Source organism: Seriola aureovittata, chromosome 4 (assembly GCF_021018895.1).
Source record: "Seriola aureovittata isolate HTS-2021-v1 ecotype China chromosome 4, ASM2101889v1, whole genome shotgun sequence".
NCBI classification, from domain to species: domain Eukaryota; kingdom Metazoa; phylum Chordata; class Actinopteri; order Carangiformes; family Carangidae; genus Seriola; species Seriola aureovittata.
In genome coordinates, this window is record NC_079367.1 from 21,757,422 (window position 1) to 21,777,172 (window position 19,751).

Below are 19,751 nucleotides of genomic sequence, written 5' to 3' on the forward strand. Positions count from 1 at the left end.
TGGTGGTCTATTAGTAAATCATAGCTGTGACCTCCAGACAACAATATATATGACACTGCAGTTAGTTGGTGATACTTAAGCCATCTGCTTCCAATAAGAATGAGCATCAATGATTTGTACATTTAGCGCCAACCTGAAGTACTCTGACTAAAGATACTGTATGTAAGTGTGTTTCCATCCACCTGTTTTTATGTGCATTTAAATTTGTGCATTGGCTGAGGTGGAAAAGTTTGTGTTTCAATAAAACATAAGGCAACAAAGTGCATTTGAAAGTAGTAAAAAAACTGACTAAATCAGTCACAATAATACATCAAATGAACACAAATGCCATTAGGGTTGCAACTAATGCTTTTTCTTGATTAATTGTTTGGTCTATAAAATGTCAGGAAATGGTGAAAAGTGCCCATTACGTTTTCTAAAACACACTCAAATGCATTTTGTCAGACCAGCAGTATAAAAGCCCAAAGTAAAGGCAAAGAAAAGCAGCTAATTTTCACAAGTGTGACATGTTTTTGCCAGAAAAAAATTACTTTTGCCAGAAAAAAGGACTGATTATCAAAATAGTTTCCAATTAATTTGCTGCTGATTGATTAATCGATTAATTTTAAAAAATTTTAAATGCCATGTTTGCCCGTTCCTCTCCAATGGTTTCATGGCACTTGACTGGAGAATTACTGGCACCTACTGCTTATTTCAATTAACCAACTCGTAATACTGGCATAACAGTAGTGAATAGAGAAGTGCATAAAATAGCATTTCCTCTTGCTGATTTTCTGGAAATTCTGTCACAATTTGCACTGCCTTTGGATGGAACCCTGACTTATTACACTTTATCAAAAGGGCCTGTTGCTTAGACTGAATGTCAATATGAATGTTAATGTCATTCTTTCTTGGCTCTAGCAAAGTTATACAAATATTAACCTTCACAGTTTAAAAAGTCACAATGCAAAAAGTTATAATTGACCCTCTTTGCAGTTTGACGTGTCCTGTCAACAGTTTTAGACGGACATCTTTGGCTTAATGCCATGTACCCAGGCAGAGCCATTGTTAGTCGTATGCCTAGAGGGATAAGGCTGTATATTTTTCTTACTGTCAGCAAATCCCATGAAAAAACAAAACCAACAGTGAACTGATCCTGTTAACAAGTACTGTCTGTGTAGCCAAAAGCCTGATATGGCTTATTCCGCTATTGTCCAAAAAATATACAGCAATGAGCCACACCATTGCTGTGGGTGATGGTGACACGTACCTGCACTTCCATGAATAAGGCCACTGTAAGTTATTTTGAATCCCAATCCCTCATACACAATGCTGGAGCCATAAATACTAATAATAACTTTTTAAAATGAAACTTAATATTTGTGACTGAGCTTTTAAAGTTTCACAACTTCTGATGAATGAATGGACTTGGGGCTGATTGCCACAGACAGGGTATGGGAGTTGGAAAGCATTAAGACTAAGACATTGTTGAATTTGGACTTTCCATGGGCACAAATGACACAAATAAGCTATCATACCAGCCTCAACCTTAACCCGACTGCCTGGTTTTGTGAGCCAATCACAATGCTTCTGATGGCATTCATTTTTTTGTGGCTACTTCCTTTCCAGACCAACATGGGTATTAGGACCACAGTACATGGGTAATTAGCCATTCAAAATGGGGAGGAAAAGGACATAATGCATAAAAATACACAGAAAATGCTAATATTAGCAGTGGTATTTTTCACTGTGTTTTAGCTAGTACGTCTTGTCTACTGAATTAATCTTGGATAGACAGGAATCGACTGTTTCAATCACTGAGTCATAGGAAACTGCGCTGTATAAATGGCTTCCAGATATTTCCATGGTTAATTACCTACTGTGAATGAACAGAGAGAAACATTTTAAACCGTTTTTTGCCTGCTGTTTTCAGGAGACAGGGTTTTTCCCTGAAAGAGCAGATCACAGTATGCCACTGAGGTTCGGGTCACTCGGATACACTGTGGCTTCACAGTCCATATTAAAGAGGTATACACACAGGATGTGCACAGTCAGCAGTTGAATCCCCCAGGAGAGGAGTGCCGGGGTTATGGGAAACAGGTGTGGCTGCTTTTCACCGCTCAGTCTTATTTGTTTCACTCATTCAGCTGTTGGGTGGTTATGATGTTTGGGATGAGCACACAGTCAGTTGTATGCACTGACACACCCCCTACCACCCAGGTGGGAGATTATTAACACCCACTAGTCAAATACTGGCCAGTGCTGACTGTAGAGAGTAAACTATTTGTTGTGTTGTCTCATCTGGTAGTACACAAAGAATGGTGACATACAGTATACTGTACGGATGAGAAGAGTGTCTTGTTTTTCCACCAATGTTTCCACCATACCTGCTGCTTGGATCCCTCATCTGTCCTCTGTAAAGTCAGTATTACACCCCCACTACATCCCAGTTTTAAGCTCTCTAGCACAGTGTTTGTCTAGCATCCAAACCTGTGATATGCATCTTGAGAATGGAAATAGACATTTGGCTCAAGAGAACTGGACAATTTAAGCAAAGTTAATCATCCACAATTCTGGCTTTTAGCTGTGAAGTGAAACCTCTGTTATGATGTATCAACAAATATTAACAATCTAAACCTTTTGGCTGTGACATACAAGTGAATTAAGCAGTGAAAACACAGACAGTATTGGACTTACTATCCCAAGATCACACGTCCAAAACCATAAGTGAGCAGGAAATGTTCACTGCATGCATTATTTACAATAATGGACATGCCATGAGTGACGGACCAAAATTGTCCTTTGTAGTAGCATAACTGCATTTCAGATGGGAAAACTCGCATTATTTGAAGTAACTGTCTTGCCTGTGAAAGATTTAACCAGATGTAGTTATTATTTTCTCAGAATTTCAGTTCAAGTTTCTAGGTTTCAGCACCTCTGCCCTCATTGTGTGTCAGATAACATCACACACAGGAAAGGAAAGCCCTGTCCCCTAACTCAGCAGCTTACCAGCCCTGGTCCTTAATGCAGGTATGTTGCAGTAATGGCTTGAATAGGATTTTGTAAAACTGAAACCCTGCTGGCATTCAGCCAGATTATTCTGTATTCCCCTGCCATCCCTGCTACACTGCCCATGTCCACCTTGTGTCCTTATACTTAAGTTTCCATGCTTCTGTTTTAGTTGTTATTATGATCTACAGACAGACTGTAAAGCCCCCCTCTCTGATTTAAGCTGTAGCAAAGAAGACCAAATAGACAGGTTTTGTTACTGGTTAGTATTAATGATGGACGGTGGAAGTATGTGTATACTGTCTTTCTCCAACAGCTTAGCTGCTCTGTCACACAGGGGAAGAGTCACAGATTACTGCTCACTTCTGACCAACATGATAGCTCAATGTGGTTGCTTCTTGCGGAAGGGATCACAACAATACAAGTGGCCAATTCTAATTAGGGTGTAAAACAATGTTGGAATGTCATATAAAGCACAGCTTGCATTACATTTTGAAGGTATACTTACACTATAACCCAGAGCTGTTGGGGTTCTGCTGCCTTTATGGATTCAAAATATTTGTCTTTTACATCCAAATGAGCTGTATATTGTGGGAACACTATGTCAAACCAGACATGTAACCCTAGTCCCAGAAAAAATACACTTGGGTGTTGTCTTGTAGCAAATTTAATCTCTATGAACTTTACACATGTAGGAGGAGGTGGACCTCTAATTTCTGGCTAGTAGGAATGACTTATATGGATTTTGAAAACATTTCTCTTTGAATAAACTCGAGACATAAGTGCAGATCAGTGATGTAGATCAGTAAAATGGCATCATAACCTGTAGATGGGGGATTGGACTCAGGGTTTCAACTGGCATGTTGTCGGATATGTATTTGTGTCCTCCTGTGGGGTCACTATAGATCTGCTTTAGTCAGCTGTGATTTTTTTTTTTTTTTTGACATAGGTTCGTAAATCTAATTTTTCTCACTGTTCAAAGTGGGTGGTAAGTCTAATTCAGTACCACTTCAATCTGTTGCAGAAAACAGGGTGAGAGTATGTGCCGGGAAGAGTGGGTGTGCCGGGAAAATGAATTCACTCTGACCAGGATAATGCTGGTGAAATGCCACAATGACCACACTACTTACTGTTTTTATTGACCACCGGATACACACAGTGCCATACAGAGGCAGGTTTCTGTTGGACTGCTTTACCTTCTCTGTTGTGAAGTGGTGATTGCTGGTATGTGCAGTGATGCTAATTGCTTAATAAAGTCCAAAGAAGCTTTCCCCATCAACATCCATACTTTTCTAGAGGCAATAATGTATTTGTGAAGGAGGCTGCAGTCACCTTGGTAAACCCAAAAAACAAAAAATTGAGAATTGGAAAGAATTGGAAAAGTTCTCATGAGGGAAGACAACAAACCTGAATACAGACTTATTTAAAAAATGGCAAAGGTATGTAATCCGGCTCAGCTTCCAGGCCTCATTGGAAGACCTAAATATGATGACGTTGAACATGCTGTACTGATCTTGCACATAAAACAAACGAACAACAAAGTTTTCTTGTATCAATCAAAAGGTCTGTAAATATGTTTTAATTTTTAACTAAAAATTGCCAAGTATGTGAAGCCTTCTTGTGACATTCACTAACACCATGTAGAAATGTTGCTGGTTGTTAGCAGAAATGGGCATCATACAAGAAATCTAAAATTGGACAATCATGGGAATAATTTTTAAAGAAAAACAGTCTAATTCCCTCTGGGGTCTCTGTGGCATGTGGGAAACTTTGTTTCTATTATGTTAGATTGGCCTAATGAAAGTACAGTAGCCCATTTAAACCCAGTCAAGGGCAGTGGAGTCTGTGATTAGTACAGAACCCATTCTGAAAAACTCCACCTCCTCATGCCACCACCCAACAAGGGCCTGATTGCTTTCTGTCTTAATAAATGAAAATTTAACTTTGTTTTATGGATTTTTTTATCAGGAAATCTGAGTATTTTTCAAAGGACATTGACATAAATGTTGTGAGAACAACATGTGACTAAAAACAATGCATAATTCTTGAATGATAGGCTCTTGAGGTCTAATCTGTCCGTGTGCATGTCTCTATGGTTCATTGCTGGCTATGAGGAAAAGGCTATTTCTCCTCTTTTCATCCACCTGTTCAGAAGCACAGTTGTGTTGGACATGTTGGGGTCTTTACAGCAGGTTTTGGAGCCCACGGATACAACAGCAGTATGGCAAAGTTGAGCAAGTACCAGTTTTGAATATATGAGTCCAACTTGCAATTAATCTTGTATTATCAAATAGGCTGATGTGGAGGGTTGGACTTTCAGTTATCATTAGGTAGCCTGTCTATGCTGTCTTTGGTTTGATTTTAGTGGATGCTGTGAATAACTGACTGAAATCAATTAAGCAGATGCTAGGCTAAGTTGTTTTTGTGATGTGTTGTCTGGCTAAATGTTTTGTATAGTAAATGTCTGAACAATTCATGGCTGTCATCAAGTTGTTTTTTTTTTTTTTTAAACAATCAGCTATCTAAAAAAGGACAGGAGCAGTAAGGCGCTACTCGGTGAGCAAGCAGACCCTTTTTCAACACTACTTGGGAGTGAAGGTGATGGTGGTGCAGTCTCTATTAGCATCTACATGTCAGGGACATCAACACTTCACCTCTAATTGAGGTCCTCAGTGACTCCTGTTGTGGTCTCTCCCCTTAAAAAGAAAACCCTTAAGATTGACTTAGTCACACAGCACATTGGCCTTTTGTGACTGGCTGTGGCTTTTGCAGATTGTCATTTTGAAATAGTACATTTTGTTGTACAATTTCTAACTGCATGGAAAAATAAAATGCCCAACTCTGTGAGCATAGCATTGTGTCCACACACTAAAATACCACAAACCCCCACAACAAACAATAACAAATCCCACACAATAAGGCAGGATGCTGTAGGAATGTTTGTGTTGCTTTGGTACACAGCGGCAGACATTGTCCTTCACAAGTCCTACAGCATAGCTATAGTTGACTCTGATTAGAGGTTGCAACCTGTCCTGACACTCTGTATGTCAACACTATTGATCTTTTTCTTTTAAGCACTGATCTTTAATCAAATGTGACTCGGATGAGAAGGGCAAAAAAAGTCCACAATGCTAGGGGGGGAAAAGGTTTTGAAGAGGATAGTGACATGTGAAAGAGGGCCTGCCTGCCCCCTTTTAAAAGCCTGTCAGCCTGTGTTTGTCTCCACCATGAATTAGCCCACTGAAAAAGCTTCACACCCTCACATGATACAATGCTAGGAAGGAAGGGGTAGAATGGAGCTGGTGTACGAACTAATGTTTTCTTCACACTGCATAAATATTCCTTACGATAAAGACATGCTATAAAACAGGCAATTCACCACTTAACCTATCCTGTCTAACTGATTGAGACAGAGTTAAAGGCTTTACAAAAATAAAAAAAAGGTCTGGGGGGCTGTGTAAGGCACACAGGCATTGTCTGAGTTGTTTCTTTTTTTTTACACTGGTCACCTCTTTAGGGAGTAACTGTCGCAAACAAATGGCTCCACACTGCCTATTGACTTCCTTGAGTTTCCAGTTTAAAGGCACAGACGACTCAGAAAATATGGGGCCGGCCCAAATGGTATTTCAAAATCCCAACTGTTGTAATTTTTGTTAATTTTCCACAAATGTCATTTTCTCATCTACAGTTGCTACTGCACTCAAAGTATAGAGCTCTGTCCTTAAATGACTTTTCTTAGGTTTAATTGCATTTATTTCTTTGTATTATGTTTTTCCCCTTGTCTACCAAGAGGGATTGGGTTGGGAATGGTTGCATGGGAGACATTACTGAATAAATATTTTATGACTGTATCTCATAGTCATATATTAATCCATATACAGAGATTCATTTGGGTGCTGTTTTGAGTGAGGTCAGCAGAGTTTGCCCAGGCAGTTTTCAAATACATGTTAATGAACGTTTTTGAAAAGTGACCTTGATAATCAGATGGAAGTTTAATAGTCCACTAATGTTGCTATTGGCTTATAGTAGACTAAGGGACTTCGGTGCCTGGAAGGAGTATGAATTACTGTGCTCATTAAACACTATGAAACACTGCCTTTCGGACTGTGCCTACCTCCTACACACACATTTGAAAATTAACAATGCAGGGAAGAGGGTGGAGACTATGTTCACTCTGGTGAATCCCAAGTTGCTTGCTAACATCTTAGAGAGGCGAATGACAGGCATTGACCAGCGTCATATTGATTAGATGAGGTAACATTGTTATTATAGTATAGACTATTGTATATGTTGATGTTCACAGACTCCAATTCTAGACTGATGTTAGGTAGTGTTGCACGCTGTTGGTACTGTAGGGGAGCAGGAGATAAGCATTGAGGCATCCCTTGGATTTTCCTGTAAAATTTGGTCTTTTCATAGAAATCAGTCCGCAAGGCTGTGAAAGGCAACTATGAAAGTCGAGGAAGGTCTCAATTTTTGAGATACTTTACAATGTGTATATACAGTGGCAATAAAAAAAGTGATTGATACATGTAAATTGCTCTACATTCTTACATATGATACCTTTTTAAATATAGATATTTAAATATTTTTGTATTTAATTACCCTTTAATTACTCTTTGCAGGATACCAGATTCTAGTTCATTACCACTTCCACTTCTACTTCCACTTACTGCAGTTCCATCGGTTATGATGTTATAGTAATCCTCAAAGTAACTGCTGGGATCTGGGAACACAGCAACATTGCTAAAAAGAAGTTCAATAGGGCTAAAAAAAAAAAAAGAACAGGTTTCAGATGATTGTACAAGTTTTAAACAAACCCCCAGGTTAGCCAAACATCCATCACAGTTTACAGACCGACTTCTTGATTCACATGTGACACACCATACTTGCTACAGTTGTACATGTCCAATATTGTACTACGTCATCTTTGTACTACGAGATTGCATAATTATAAAGGCATACACTTTTAAAGTCTGCACAGATTAACCATCCTGTCTTTGCTGTAAATACTGTACATGTGTTTGCATCAGTAGTTTTAGTGTCAAGTTTGACCTGGTTCAGCAGCAAACATGGTGGTCTGAACTGCTCTGGCAGACTGTTGTTGCCTGACAAGTACTAATATGAGTCAGTAAAAATGACTGACCCAGCCCAGTTACATTCTTATGTCCTTACACACTTCGAACTCCTGTTCTTTCTTCTGTCCATCTCACTCCTGTACTACTTCTCAAAAACTGTCCTATTTCTTGTTTTGTGTCCTGATTCATCTTCTGCTCAACTCTGTTTCCTCTTGCTTTAGTCCTAAACCACACTCCCTGCTGCACAGATCTCATGTCTGCATTCTTCTCCTGTGAGGTCTTCAGATCAGTCCCTCATGAGTGCTGTTTGACATGATAATCTATGCATGGAGTTTGTCTACATGAACATGACATATTGTCTATTTTGTTGCAGCTTGTGAATGTTTCTGGACTTGGCTCACTCTTGTCTCACACGGTTCTGACATGCACTGCAGGCTTTATTGTGAAGATCTCTCTAGCCAGGAGACAGCCTCCTCTGGGGAGGTCAGGGCTGGAGCTAGGTCAGGTCTGGGTAGGTGGAGATTTTGGCTCATCAAGTGGCTGACGTGGAATGTTTGAGCCGGTTGCCAGGCAAAAAGGAAGGTTCTGATTTACCATTGCGTCTTTCGAGCAGCTTGTCGCAATTAGTGATGTCAGGAGGGAAAGAAACAAATATGAAGCATTTCTTCAAAGAGCAAGCATATCCTTCCCATGAGTTCATTCTTTCCTTGGGTTTCTCAAGGAAAGAGGGGCAAAAGTGCAGCCTATTTCTCTGCGGTCAAATTAAGTTTTGCAGGCCAGGGTTCTTCCTGTTCTCTGGGGCAGGGTGTCACATTTAGAGTCGACTGAATGATTGAAAAGCATAAAAACAGTGACACTGCATGAAGATGGCCATCAAAATTTAGTTTTTCTTCTGGATCCTTTGAAAACTCTGAACCTTATTTGTTTATCTAACAAGATGGATAACTAGCAATGAAACTAGTGACAGGCCAGAGCTGTGCCTCAGTTCTACAGCAGTACGCCTGTTTCCTTGATGAAACAGCATGACAGCTTTGTTTAACGCACTGCTTACATTTCATTTGCCTGCAGTATTTTAGATAATATTTCACGGTGCTCTAGTTTGCGAGCCCTGGCTGTGTTGTTCATGGTTGCAGCTAGCAGTGCCAAGTTTCCCCACTCTCCTCCTGGCTGTAGGTATCCCATGCAGAGGCCATCTGTCTCTCCTCCCCTAATGGCAAGGGTGGAGTCCTCTTTAAACACATCCCCCCTTTCTCTCCCTCCTTTTCCTACTTACTCCCAAATGCTTGCTGTAAAACAAACAGAACATGGTATGGATGGAGTCTAGTTTCTTTGTATGCTTTGACAGCCCTGAAAGCTGACACACTCAGATAGACAAACTACGTACAGTAGCAGTTGGAGTGTCGTGTCAGGTAGCTGCAGCATGTGGAGCATGTTAGAGAGAAGCCTGGTCTGAGACACGTGTCTGCAGACATCAACACAATGTCACGCATGCCAAGCATGTTAGTTTACTACTAAGACGACTGATGCAGCAGGATGATTTTTATCTGTTTGCCATCTATATTCTTGTACCACTTACAGATATATATTAGTAAATATGTATCTCACTGTTGAGATTTTATCACTGCAGTATGATTTCGTTATATTTTGTCAAGCAAAACCACTGAGTTATACTAGTAAGGTGACAACAAACAGCTGTCGTGTCAGCTCAGATGACTGTGGAGTGGAGAATGCAAAACCCACACGGCTCTGACCCTGATTCTCCCCCACACCAGTACACCCAGAGGACTCTGGCAGATGCAATGCAAACACAGGGTAACACATGCGGTGCAAAGCACATTATAGCAGTGCAGGCTTTAGTTTTAGACCAAGTCATGATTCAAAGGTGGGAAAGAGATGTAAACAGATCTCTAAATTAGAAATGAATGATGTGAATAATAAGCCAAAGTAACTTTCCCAAGTGTCTTTCCAAGTGGATGTTAAAATAAGGCAGCCGGAGTTAAATACTTGAGGTTAATAGGTTAAAAGCTAAATGCAGTGTAGAGCTGTGCTTGATTAGTTTACACAGCAACACAAGAAACACTAGAGAAATATTTTGAAAATGTGGGTCAACAGAGAAAAAAACAAGCAGGACAGCCCATGTGCTATCGCACAACATGAAACTTCACACACACAATGCAACATACATTTAAGACTCAACAGCCATTCAAACAAAATGACTGACTCTTACACACATGGTAACACACTTATTACTTATTTTGGAAAAGCGAAACTCTCTCTCTCTCTGTGTGTGTGTGTGTGTGTGTGTGTGTGTGTGTGTGTGTGTGTGTGTGTGTGTGTGTGTGTGTGTGTGTGTGTGTGTGTGTGTGTAATCACTAAAATTACAGGGGACGTAATGGAGCACGGGGAGCCTCAGCCTCACTGGCTATATTCCTCACAAACCAAGATAGCATTGCTGTGGCTTACCACTCACATTCATGCCAAAGACTCAAAATACCAGCCAGTGGACCACTTTTATAAGCTTTACTCCATACACATCCGAGACTACGTACAAAGTGGAAATTTATGGCTCCCAAATATAGCTTACTCTGACTGCAACCGTGTCAAGAAAACTGAGATTTACTGTTTTGAATATTTTGAATGAAATCACCTTTTTACATTTTATCTATAAAACAAACATTTTCACAAGGTTTAATGTGGATCTACTCTACAATTCAGTCTTGACCACTGTTGTAAATCTTTGTACAGCCTCTTAAAAATGTTAAAGTATACATTTTTCTATCAATGACTCTTTTCTGTGATTATGCTTGCAGAAAAACTGGGACTATGATGGATTTTTTCCATTCAGAGCAGTATCCATGAGCTTTAATTTAGGATTTATTGAAGGTCAAGATACATTCATTCCCACTGAGCTGGTTGTTTTTGTTTTTGTTCTTTTTTTGGTTACAACCTAGTACTGTGTGTATCAACTGTGAGATGCAGATTACTGTCCATACAGCTCAGACATCATGATTTTTTTTTTTTTTTTTTTTTTTTTTTTGGCTCATCTTGGCTTGACTAACTTACAGAACCTCAATGAATTGTAGCATTCAAAATGGCCAATAATGTTCAAAACAAAGTTTATATGTTGCATTTGTTTAAAATAACGCATTCAAAACTGCGGTGGGCTTCAAGTCAAATTAAGGCCCTCATAAAAAGAGGGGATAAAACCATTAAATAGCTGGTTTTGTTTCATCTCCTTCCAGAGTTTTTTTTTCTTTCCTGCTTAAAATGTGCTTTGATAATTAGCAAAAGGGACAATCTGAGTGTCCTGCGGTGCGAGTGTGTTGCTTATTAAGAGAGAAACCAGAGCACTCAAAAGAAGTCTGGTGTCTGTTTCATCCCCAGGAAAAGCATGTCTGAAACAAATGATGGCTCTTAATGTCACCATGGAGGAACAAGTAATATTGATGATGGGAGAAGAGAATGAATGCATGAGGTAGTGTACTGCAGTTTGTAGAAAGCTAATCAAGCATTTTATTTTAATGACATATGAATCAAAATTTAAGGTGGCAATAAGGAAAAACTGTACTATTGTTGGCCCATTATGCTTTCAATTGATCTAACACCAAAACACACAGGTGGCCACAGTGCATGTCCAGAAAGTCATAACTTTGAATTTTCATGTAGTCTCACATGTGAGTGTTGGTGTGTTGTGTCTCAGTGCATGCAGGTGCAATGTACCATGTCAGTATATGCTAATGTCCTATTTCCCAGTGTTAACAGTGATCAGTACTCCAGAAAAGCAGCAATTTTCTCCCCATTCTCTCCCTGGATTAGCATATCTCAGCGGCTGTACTTTGAATTCTAATGTTCTGTGGTGTTACAGCTGTCACAATGGACGAGGAGAAACTTATTGTGACAAATTCAATCTAGATTTCAATTCACAGACAATTTTCTTCCACTGTTAGACAACGTAGAAGAAAAACTGTAATCTCTTAATCCAATCAAGTGACACTGTCATGAGAAATCCAGTCTTCCAATTTGATTATAACTGCAACAATGATGTACTCCTGTTTATCTAAATCTTTTCTTAAAATGTCTTTTTCTCTCAGCAGGTGTGAGCAGTAACCACGTGATTGTTCCTGAGAAAGTGAATGCAGTGCTGGGGAAGAACATCACACTGGGCTGCAGAATAGAGGTGGGCTCCAACCTCAGTCTCACACAGATCTCCTGGGAACGCCGTCTTTCTTCAGGCACCATTACCTTGGCAGTGTTCAACCCCAAGTATGGAACCTCATTCTCTCAAGAATATGCCCAGCGCGTCTCATTTGTGTCCCCTTCGATACAAGATGCTACCATTACCCTTAAAGAAGTTGGCTTCGCAGATATCGGGTCCTACACCTGCAAAGTGGCAACATTTCCTCTGGGCAATACACAAGCATCAACCTTCGTCAACGTATTAGGTAAAGTAGAGCTCTCTCAAGTCCATCTTCATTCTGTAGAGTGTTTCTTCATGCTGTTTGTAAATCTCACTTTTCAAAGCACAGAATTGGTTGTGATTAAGCAAAGTTTAGGTGACCATTAAATGTTCACCCTGGAGGAAAGAACTTCTCTCTGAAGCCATCTAACCTTTTAAAATGACTACCTGGACAGAGGCCATGTATATTTAAATCCCTGCAGCAATCTGCTGCTGTGTAGAGGCTGCTGTCGTGTGGCCCCACTCCTCTCACTCACTGCAGTGTCACTTGCTGTGAAAAAGTGCTATGTCAGGTTTAAATTCACAGCAATATATTACAACTTTTTAGAAATGTTCTTTCACTGAGTCTTAATAAGCTCTGCCATAAGGACACTTCCATACTGCATGTACAGTATAAATACTACAAGGAGTCTCTCCTCATCTCTAGCAAACATGTAAACAGAATGCAGACAGTTCAAACTGTCCCAACTTGATGCAACTTAGTTGCATGCAACAACAATTTAATTGCAGGGTGTGATAAGGAGTGACTCTCATGACATTAAGTTGATTTTTAACCAAGCTGCATGAAAAAGTTTCATATGTAGCACCGTTCTTAAAATGTCAATGTGCAGCTATTTCCCAGAGAGGTTTGTTGTTAGTTCTGCCCTCTTTACCCTTTGTCACTAATTATGAAATCATACCTCAGGCTCAGTAATTGGTATTTGTAAAGCTCTCACAGACAGTGAAGAAGTAGATGACAAACTTGGCAGTCTGCGGTGTAGAAATCTTTTCTATATAAATCTTTTCTATTTCTATCTCTTTTTAATGATTCATTCTATTGTTACTGATATGGGTGTTTGTTGCTGTATGTTGAGGCTATTTGCCTTTCCTTGATAACTCAAAAAAAAAAAAAAACATTGCCACAGGATATGATATTTACCAAAAAATAGGAAATGTACAGCACAGCATCAAAAGCACACTACACCGAAATCTGATTATTTATTGCTACTTATATAAATGCAGAAAACCTAAACAATAAAATTATAATCTCATTGCCATATTTTGTTGCTCCAGTTGTCTGAGTGTACGGACATTGTAGTGTTTGTATGCCATGTATGTACACTATATTGTCTGTCCACTCGTGTGTTGATGCTTGGTCCATGCTGTATGGACACAATAACGCTCCTCTCTGAGGAACATGAACGTTGAACTTTCTCTGTGGTCAGCATATGTTTCATACCTTAAATGGGTGGTTGGATTGTGCTCAGGCAGAGCTGAGAGTAGGAGATTGCACTGTAGGCAGTAGCTTCTTGTCTCCCTGCAGAGACCACAGAAGACTTGAGTGATACATTAAGTGCTGCTGTGACAGCCACAGTGTCTGGGACCTCACAGAGTTCAATTACACCTTGCTTTCCTCCGTGAGCATTTTCTCAGGCGTGTTTTTTTTTTTTTTTTTTTTTGGCTCATGCAAACACATACATGCATACCCATAAACAAACACATGCTTAGTTCTACTTTACATTCAGATGTAATTAGGGTGTGATTATGGTGGAAATATATGTTCTTCGCAATTTGATATGTGTCATGTGGGAATTAGTTTATTCAACAGGGTATTTTTGTTAGAAAAAGCACATCACAATTACAAGACCTAAAGTAAGCACATTCAAGTTCCCAAGGCAGCGATGAAAAGTGGCTTCTCCATCTCTGCCTTGTATTGGGTTGAACTGTACCTTTTTCACAAAACCTCTTCAGAAGGAACAATTTGGCTGTAGCGCAGCAACTGCATCTCTGCAAAACTGTGGATATTACATCAGTGTAACAGTTGATTAACATATTGATCTAATAAACCAAATATTGGTTGTACAGTGTGTATTGTATTTGTTCCAGTTTAAACTCAACTCCGAGTTCTCAGTTTTGATTCGTGTTTATACTTGGAGAGCACTTGAGGTTTGTGAGAACACTTGACTTCATTCCTTTCAAATGAACTAAAGTAAAGTAATGAAAAAGCTCAAACCCATGAATAATAGACAGCAGTCACGACACACATCATAATGATTAACAGGTGCAGTGGACATTGACTTAATTTCAAAAGTCACACTCTTGATACAAACCTTTGCTTGCATTAAGTCAGTATCACTCAGCACACATTATTTGTATTGGCCTGACACTGTCTTACTCTGGTTTTCATCTCAAGCATTTAAGGACCAGTTGAGCAGGAACTGTGCTACAGTACACGAGCCAGAAGTCTCCACCAGTAAGCAAGAGGAAGGAACCAGAAGAGGAAAAGCTAACACATATAGGGAATGGATTTGAATGACCCTTTGTTTTAAACTGCTGACAGGTCTATGGGAAATATATTGACCAACAATTGACTTTCTTAAAAACATGCACACATATTATGTTGGTAAGATGTTAGTGATAAGAAGTACTCCTGGATATAAATCTTAAGCTACATGAGCTCCAAGAATTTGAGCTTTATCCGCATATAAACTGCATTCTTCTTTTTGTTTTAAAGATGTCTGTGCATTCATGTGGCCGGTAATGCAGCTCTTTTTTTGCTGTGTTATAAAAATGAGAAATCATACCCCACAGAGAGATGGATAAAGTTGCTTACTGATGGAAGCAAAAATCAGAAGAGTGTCATTGTTTCTCTCTTGTGAAAAATGTTTCATTTTTCCTTTCAGTCTACTTAAATGATGTTGGATGGTCCCCAGTGTCTGTGTAGAATGAGTCATGAAGCTATAATACATCCCATATCTTTTCTTGTTCTCTGAACTATCAGCCGGCGAGGGCAGCCTTAGCCAGCAGCTAACTGACAGATCATTTCATTGAACTTACCTGCTTGCCAGGTGTGGTTTCATTTTGACTTTGTTTCAAAAAGAAAAAAATCTAAAACAAAAAGGATGGCTGCTGATTTCAGAACTGCTCTAGATCATCACACCAAACTGACTGCTTTGAATAGTAAAAATCTCAGATATGAATATGATAAGATATGCAGACATTTGTTGTTGGACCTCCTGCTGATGCAGGGCCATTGAACATCCAGCTAAATCCCTTCTGTATTGGGGTTCCCACTCTGACGTCGGTGTGCATGTAGATCAGTATATGTGGGCGAAAAAGGGCCAATGCAGCCAGTTTGCCGAAGGGAAATCGTTACCCTTTCCCCTAAAGCATTTGCACTCATCCAAAGTGTTCCCCTCCCTTCCTGACAGCAGCTCCAAATTAACACGTCTCTGATTTAGTTATTCTGAAGCTTCAGACAGCTCGCCTCCTAACATAGAGCAACTACTGTTTATAGTCAGAGGCCTGTGAGGAGGGGCAGAGAGAAGTGAGTGAAGTATGTGAGGTGGATGACTGAGAACAGCGTCCCCGCCCCTGCACTGGGTACAGGAGACGCCAGGTTATTTTTGGAAAAAGGGGGTGTAAGGAGTTATTTGAATTTGTTGTTGGACCTCCTGCTCCTGCTGGGTGGAGGAGGGTGGCAGATGTCTTAAAGGTGATGGCCTTGTCTTGTGGATTAGGCTGTTTGTGTGCCCCCACGTGCCGCCTTTAAAACTGTCACCATGCAGTAAGTGGAACAGCTGTTAGTGCTCTTGTAAGAGGGACAGAGATGGAGGAGGTGGAGCACTGCAAAACAGTGAAGAAGAAATGAAACAAAGAGGGAAATTCTGTAGTGATGATACACGGAAGTGTAACCTTGTGTAACCTGTGTAGCCAGTTTACTTCACTACCTCCCCATTTTGACCCCCCTCCCTCAGAGTTCCTCAGCAGACTCTCTTTTGTATTTGGGCTGTCTTTTGTCCTCCTTTGTCTTGCTGAACTTTCCCAAGTGTCATTTCTGACACTTTGCAATTATTAAACAGGGCCCCATATGTTTATTTTAGGCCAGTGCAGCACAAGATAAATTGTTATACTGCTTTGTACAACAGGTAGAGTGTTGCATTATTCTGGTCACATCCCTCTTGCAGGGATCTGTTTTGCTTCTCTGTTGAGAAAATCCTTGTTACGTCTAAACCTCCAGTTATTCTCAGGAAGCCAGTGTAACATGACCCCAGCTCTAAAGCACTGAGAGGCCTACCTTAACTTACCTCCTCATCTTCCAATACAACACAGTCAAATATAAACACACTACAGTGTGATTGTCAGTAGCCTATGATTCTGAAATATTACGTTTTTTTTTCTCCCACAGTCACATGAATGTGTCAGACACTGCTTTGTTAGAACCATACACTTGGACCAATAGATGCTACTGCTGTGCATTGTCCTTTCTCAAGCACATTGTATGCTTGACACCCAACAATAAAGACAGCTATGTCTCCACTGAAATGCCTCCGGATGATTGAATAGCATGGTTGATAAATTTTTAATGCATATATGTGAAATGGAAGAAGTCAATCTGTGCTCTTTAGCAGTTAAGTATACTGTGGCCACTTCCTCCTGTCCATATACTATGATGGGCATTATTTATTCATATACATACACAAAAAGATCAATATTAATTTGTAATCTTTTCTCCATTCTGTCATCTTCTCCCCTTCTCCTTCTCTTCACTCTCCTCTTCACAGTGGAGCCAAAGGTTTATGTGTCCGCCGGCCCCACAGCTCTGCTAGATGGCGGGAACGAGTCGCTGGTGGCCACATGCATAGCAGAGCGTGGCCGTCCCGCTGCTGAGGTTTTCTGGGAGACAGAGCTTTATGGGCGAAGTGAGAAAGAAAGTCACGATGAGCCCAACAGCACCACCACCACACATGTGCGCTACATGTGGCAGCCGCAGAGCTACGCCCAGGGGAAGACACTCACCTGTGTGGTGCGCCACCCGGCCCTGCAAACAGAGTTCCGCATACCCTACATACTAAATGTTCAGTGTAAGTGTTGACTTATAAGACTTCCTTAATTTCTGTGATGAAATGAAAATCTGGTGAAATTCAAGTATTTCATATTGTCAGCAAATTTCAAATCAGAAAGTAACTTGCTCCTCTCCTCAGCACTGTGAAGCCTTTAAAACTACTGTGTTAACACATATGGAAATGTACAATTCAAGGCCAAATTTTGCCAAACTCAGACGTTTTGCGTTTTCCCAATGTATTAAAATGGAAGTAAGCACACCATTAAACTATAGTTGGAGTTTTTTGGACTCTGGATTCTAGGCAAAAAAGGTCTGTGTGTTGACTGTACAAAATAATTAAAATACAAATGAGCCACATTGTTGCACAGGGTAACATATTCCTTTAGTAAGATGAAAATGGATTCTGTAGTTTATTTTGAGTCAGTCCCACATATACCACCGTGCTGCTGTAAATACTCACAAGCACATTAAATCCGCAGTCAAAAACTCAGCCAACAAAAAGAGCATATATATTCATGACGCTTCCTTAAAATGAAATGTCCGGTAGGAATGAATGGGCTTGGAGCAGAGAGCCACAGATATGCTTGGGAAGTCGGAAAGTATTGAGAAGCAGACAAAGACGGTGCTGGTTTTGGTCTTTTCACGGGGTTTATTGACAGAAAACTGCCAACAAATCCTTCAAAAACAAGTCACAATTTACAGAGAGATACAAATCAAATCAAATTTTTGTCTCGGTGGTTTTGTGGTATAACTCCAGCTTTCACCCCTTGCACTAAATTGCTTTGAAATCCAATGCTTTGAATTAGGTTAAGCATAAGGGCTGATCAGTAAATTGTGTACAGTTGCACAGCACAGTTAAAATTTTTCGACTATCATTGAATATTATTTTCATTTCATTACCCACTGTTGTTGGTCAGAAATACAGCAAAATGAATTTGTCCCTGGAATAACCAGGTTTAATAGTTATGATCAGAATGTATAACAAAATAATGATTATTATTATAGCTCTTATTGTGCAGCTCTTACAGGTTCAGTATATCTTATTGATATTAACCCACACTGATAGCTTGATTTATGAATAGCCTGCTCACTACCTTTCCTCCTTTGCCCATAAAAGGGCCATTTAAGAGTCATCTTAATGTTATAATCATTGATGCATACTTCCTTGGCGAGCAGTACTAAGGGTTACTCTGTGTTTGGACTGTGTGAGTGCAGGCTAATGAAGGTATTTTATGAAATATTGATCAGGCCTCTGCAGGAACACAAGTAGCAGGAGGCTGCTGGGGGCAGCGGATGAAGACGCAGAAAAACCAAGGTTAATACAGGAAGAAAGACGCTTTCCAGCTCAATAAATCATGTCAAATGCAGAGTCAAGGGATTTTAAGTGCAAAAGAAGCACAATTTCAATGTTGAACTGCGTGAAAAGGGTCAGTGGCCGAGACATCTTCCTGTGTGCTGTAATGAGTTCCTCATTTGTCCTCCAGGGAAATCAAAATGAACAATTGGATATCTAAGTCAGTGTTTGCCATGTTTTATTACAGTGGCATGTGCTGGGCTTCATCTAGGCATCCTCCTGCTTTCCTTTGTTTTGTTTTTTTTCAATGTCATGGTAGGCAGTAGAGTTTATTATGAGCTGCAGTACATCTACAGTCTGAGTGAGTCTGTCATTTTCTAACTTTCCACCAACCCAGGGCCATTTGTTTGTTCTCTTGGCTCACGTTCACCAGCAGGTCCTGTACCCTGCTGCAGTCCTGCACAGCCTTTGTTTTTGTCACCGCTCGCTACTGTGCTTATAATGCACGCTTTGTTCTTTCTGGGAAAGCTCGTTTGTCATCAGGCTGCTGGGATCACAATGACTGATTAAGTTCTACTCTTTTACCTTTTGAAAAAAAAATATATATATCCTGGTCACACTATTTTGAAAAATCAAGACCAACCTTTTTGTGTAGGATGTTAAAAGGTAACACAGGACAAGGACAACATATATTGTAAATATTTTGTTCATTGTAAATAATGCTAATTTTAAACATCATAACCTTTTGTCTCATTTTGTTTCACAGTTGCACCAATGGTATCAATAATTGGACTCAACAAAAATTGGTATGTTGGTCAAGAGAATGTGAAGTTCACCTGTGGTGCCAAAGCTAACCCACCTGCCCGTCACTTCACATGGATCAGGTCAGTGTCCTCAGAATATGTCTTGAGATTAAAACCTCAGATAAACCATTGTGGTAGATGATCATCCTATAGGTGCAGCAAGAATGTTATGATCTTAATTCAGGAATGATATCAGTATATCATCGCTACACTGTCTCTCATATTACCACCACACAGTGCTTTGTACTAACCACAATCAAAATACAAAAGCAGAGTAAGCATCAACCTCTATGGCTAAATGCTGAAG

General features: G+C 39.9%; 1 protein-coding gene across 2 annotated transcripts in view; it reads left to right on the forward strand.

Moving 5' to 3' along the window:
* nectin3a (nectin cell adhesion molecule 3a) overlaps positions 1-19,751 on the forward strand; it is a 31,887-nt gene that overhangs the window by 3,841 nt on the left and 8,295 nt on the right. The window contains exons 2-4 of one of the 2 annotated variants that reach the window (XM_056374387.1): positions 12,161-12,508; positions 17,067-17,366; positions 19,408-19,525. In XM_056374387.1, coding sequence (XP_056230362.1) covers positions 12,161-12,508; positions 17,067-17,366; positions 19,408-19,525 — 766 coding nt within the window. Of the gene's footprint in view, positions 1-12,157; positions 12,509-17,066; positions 17,367-19,407; positions 19,526-19,751 lie in introns of both variants that reach the window. The other variant, XM_056374385.1, reaches the window with a different exon arrangement.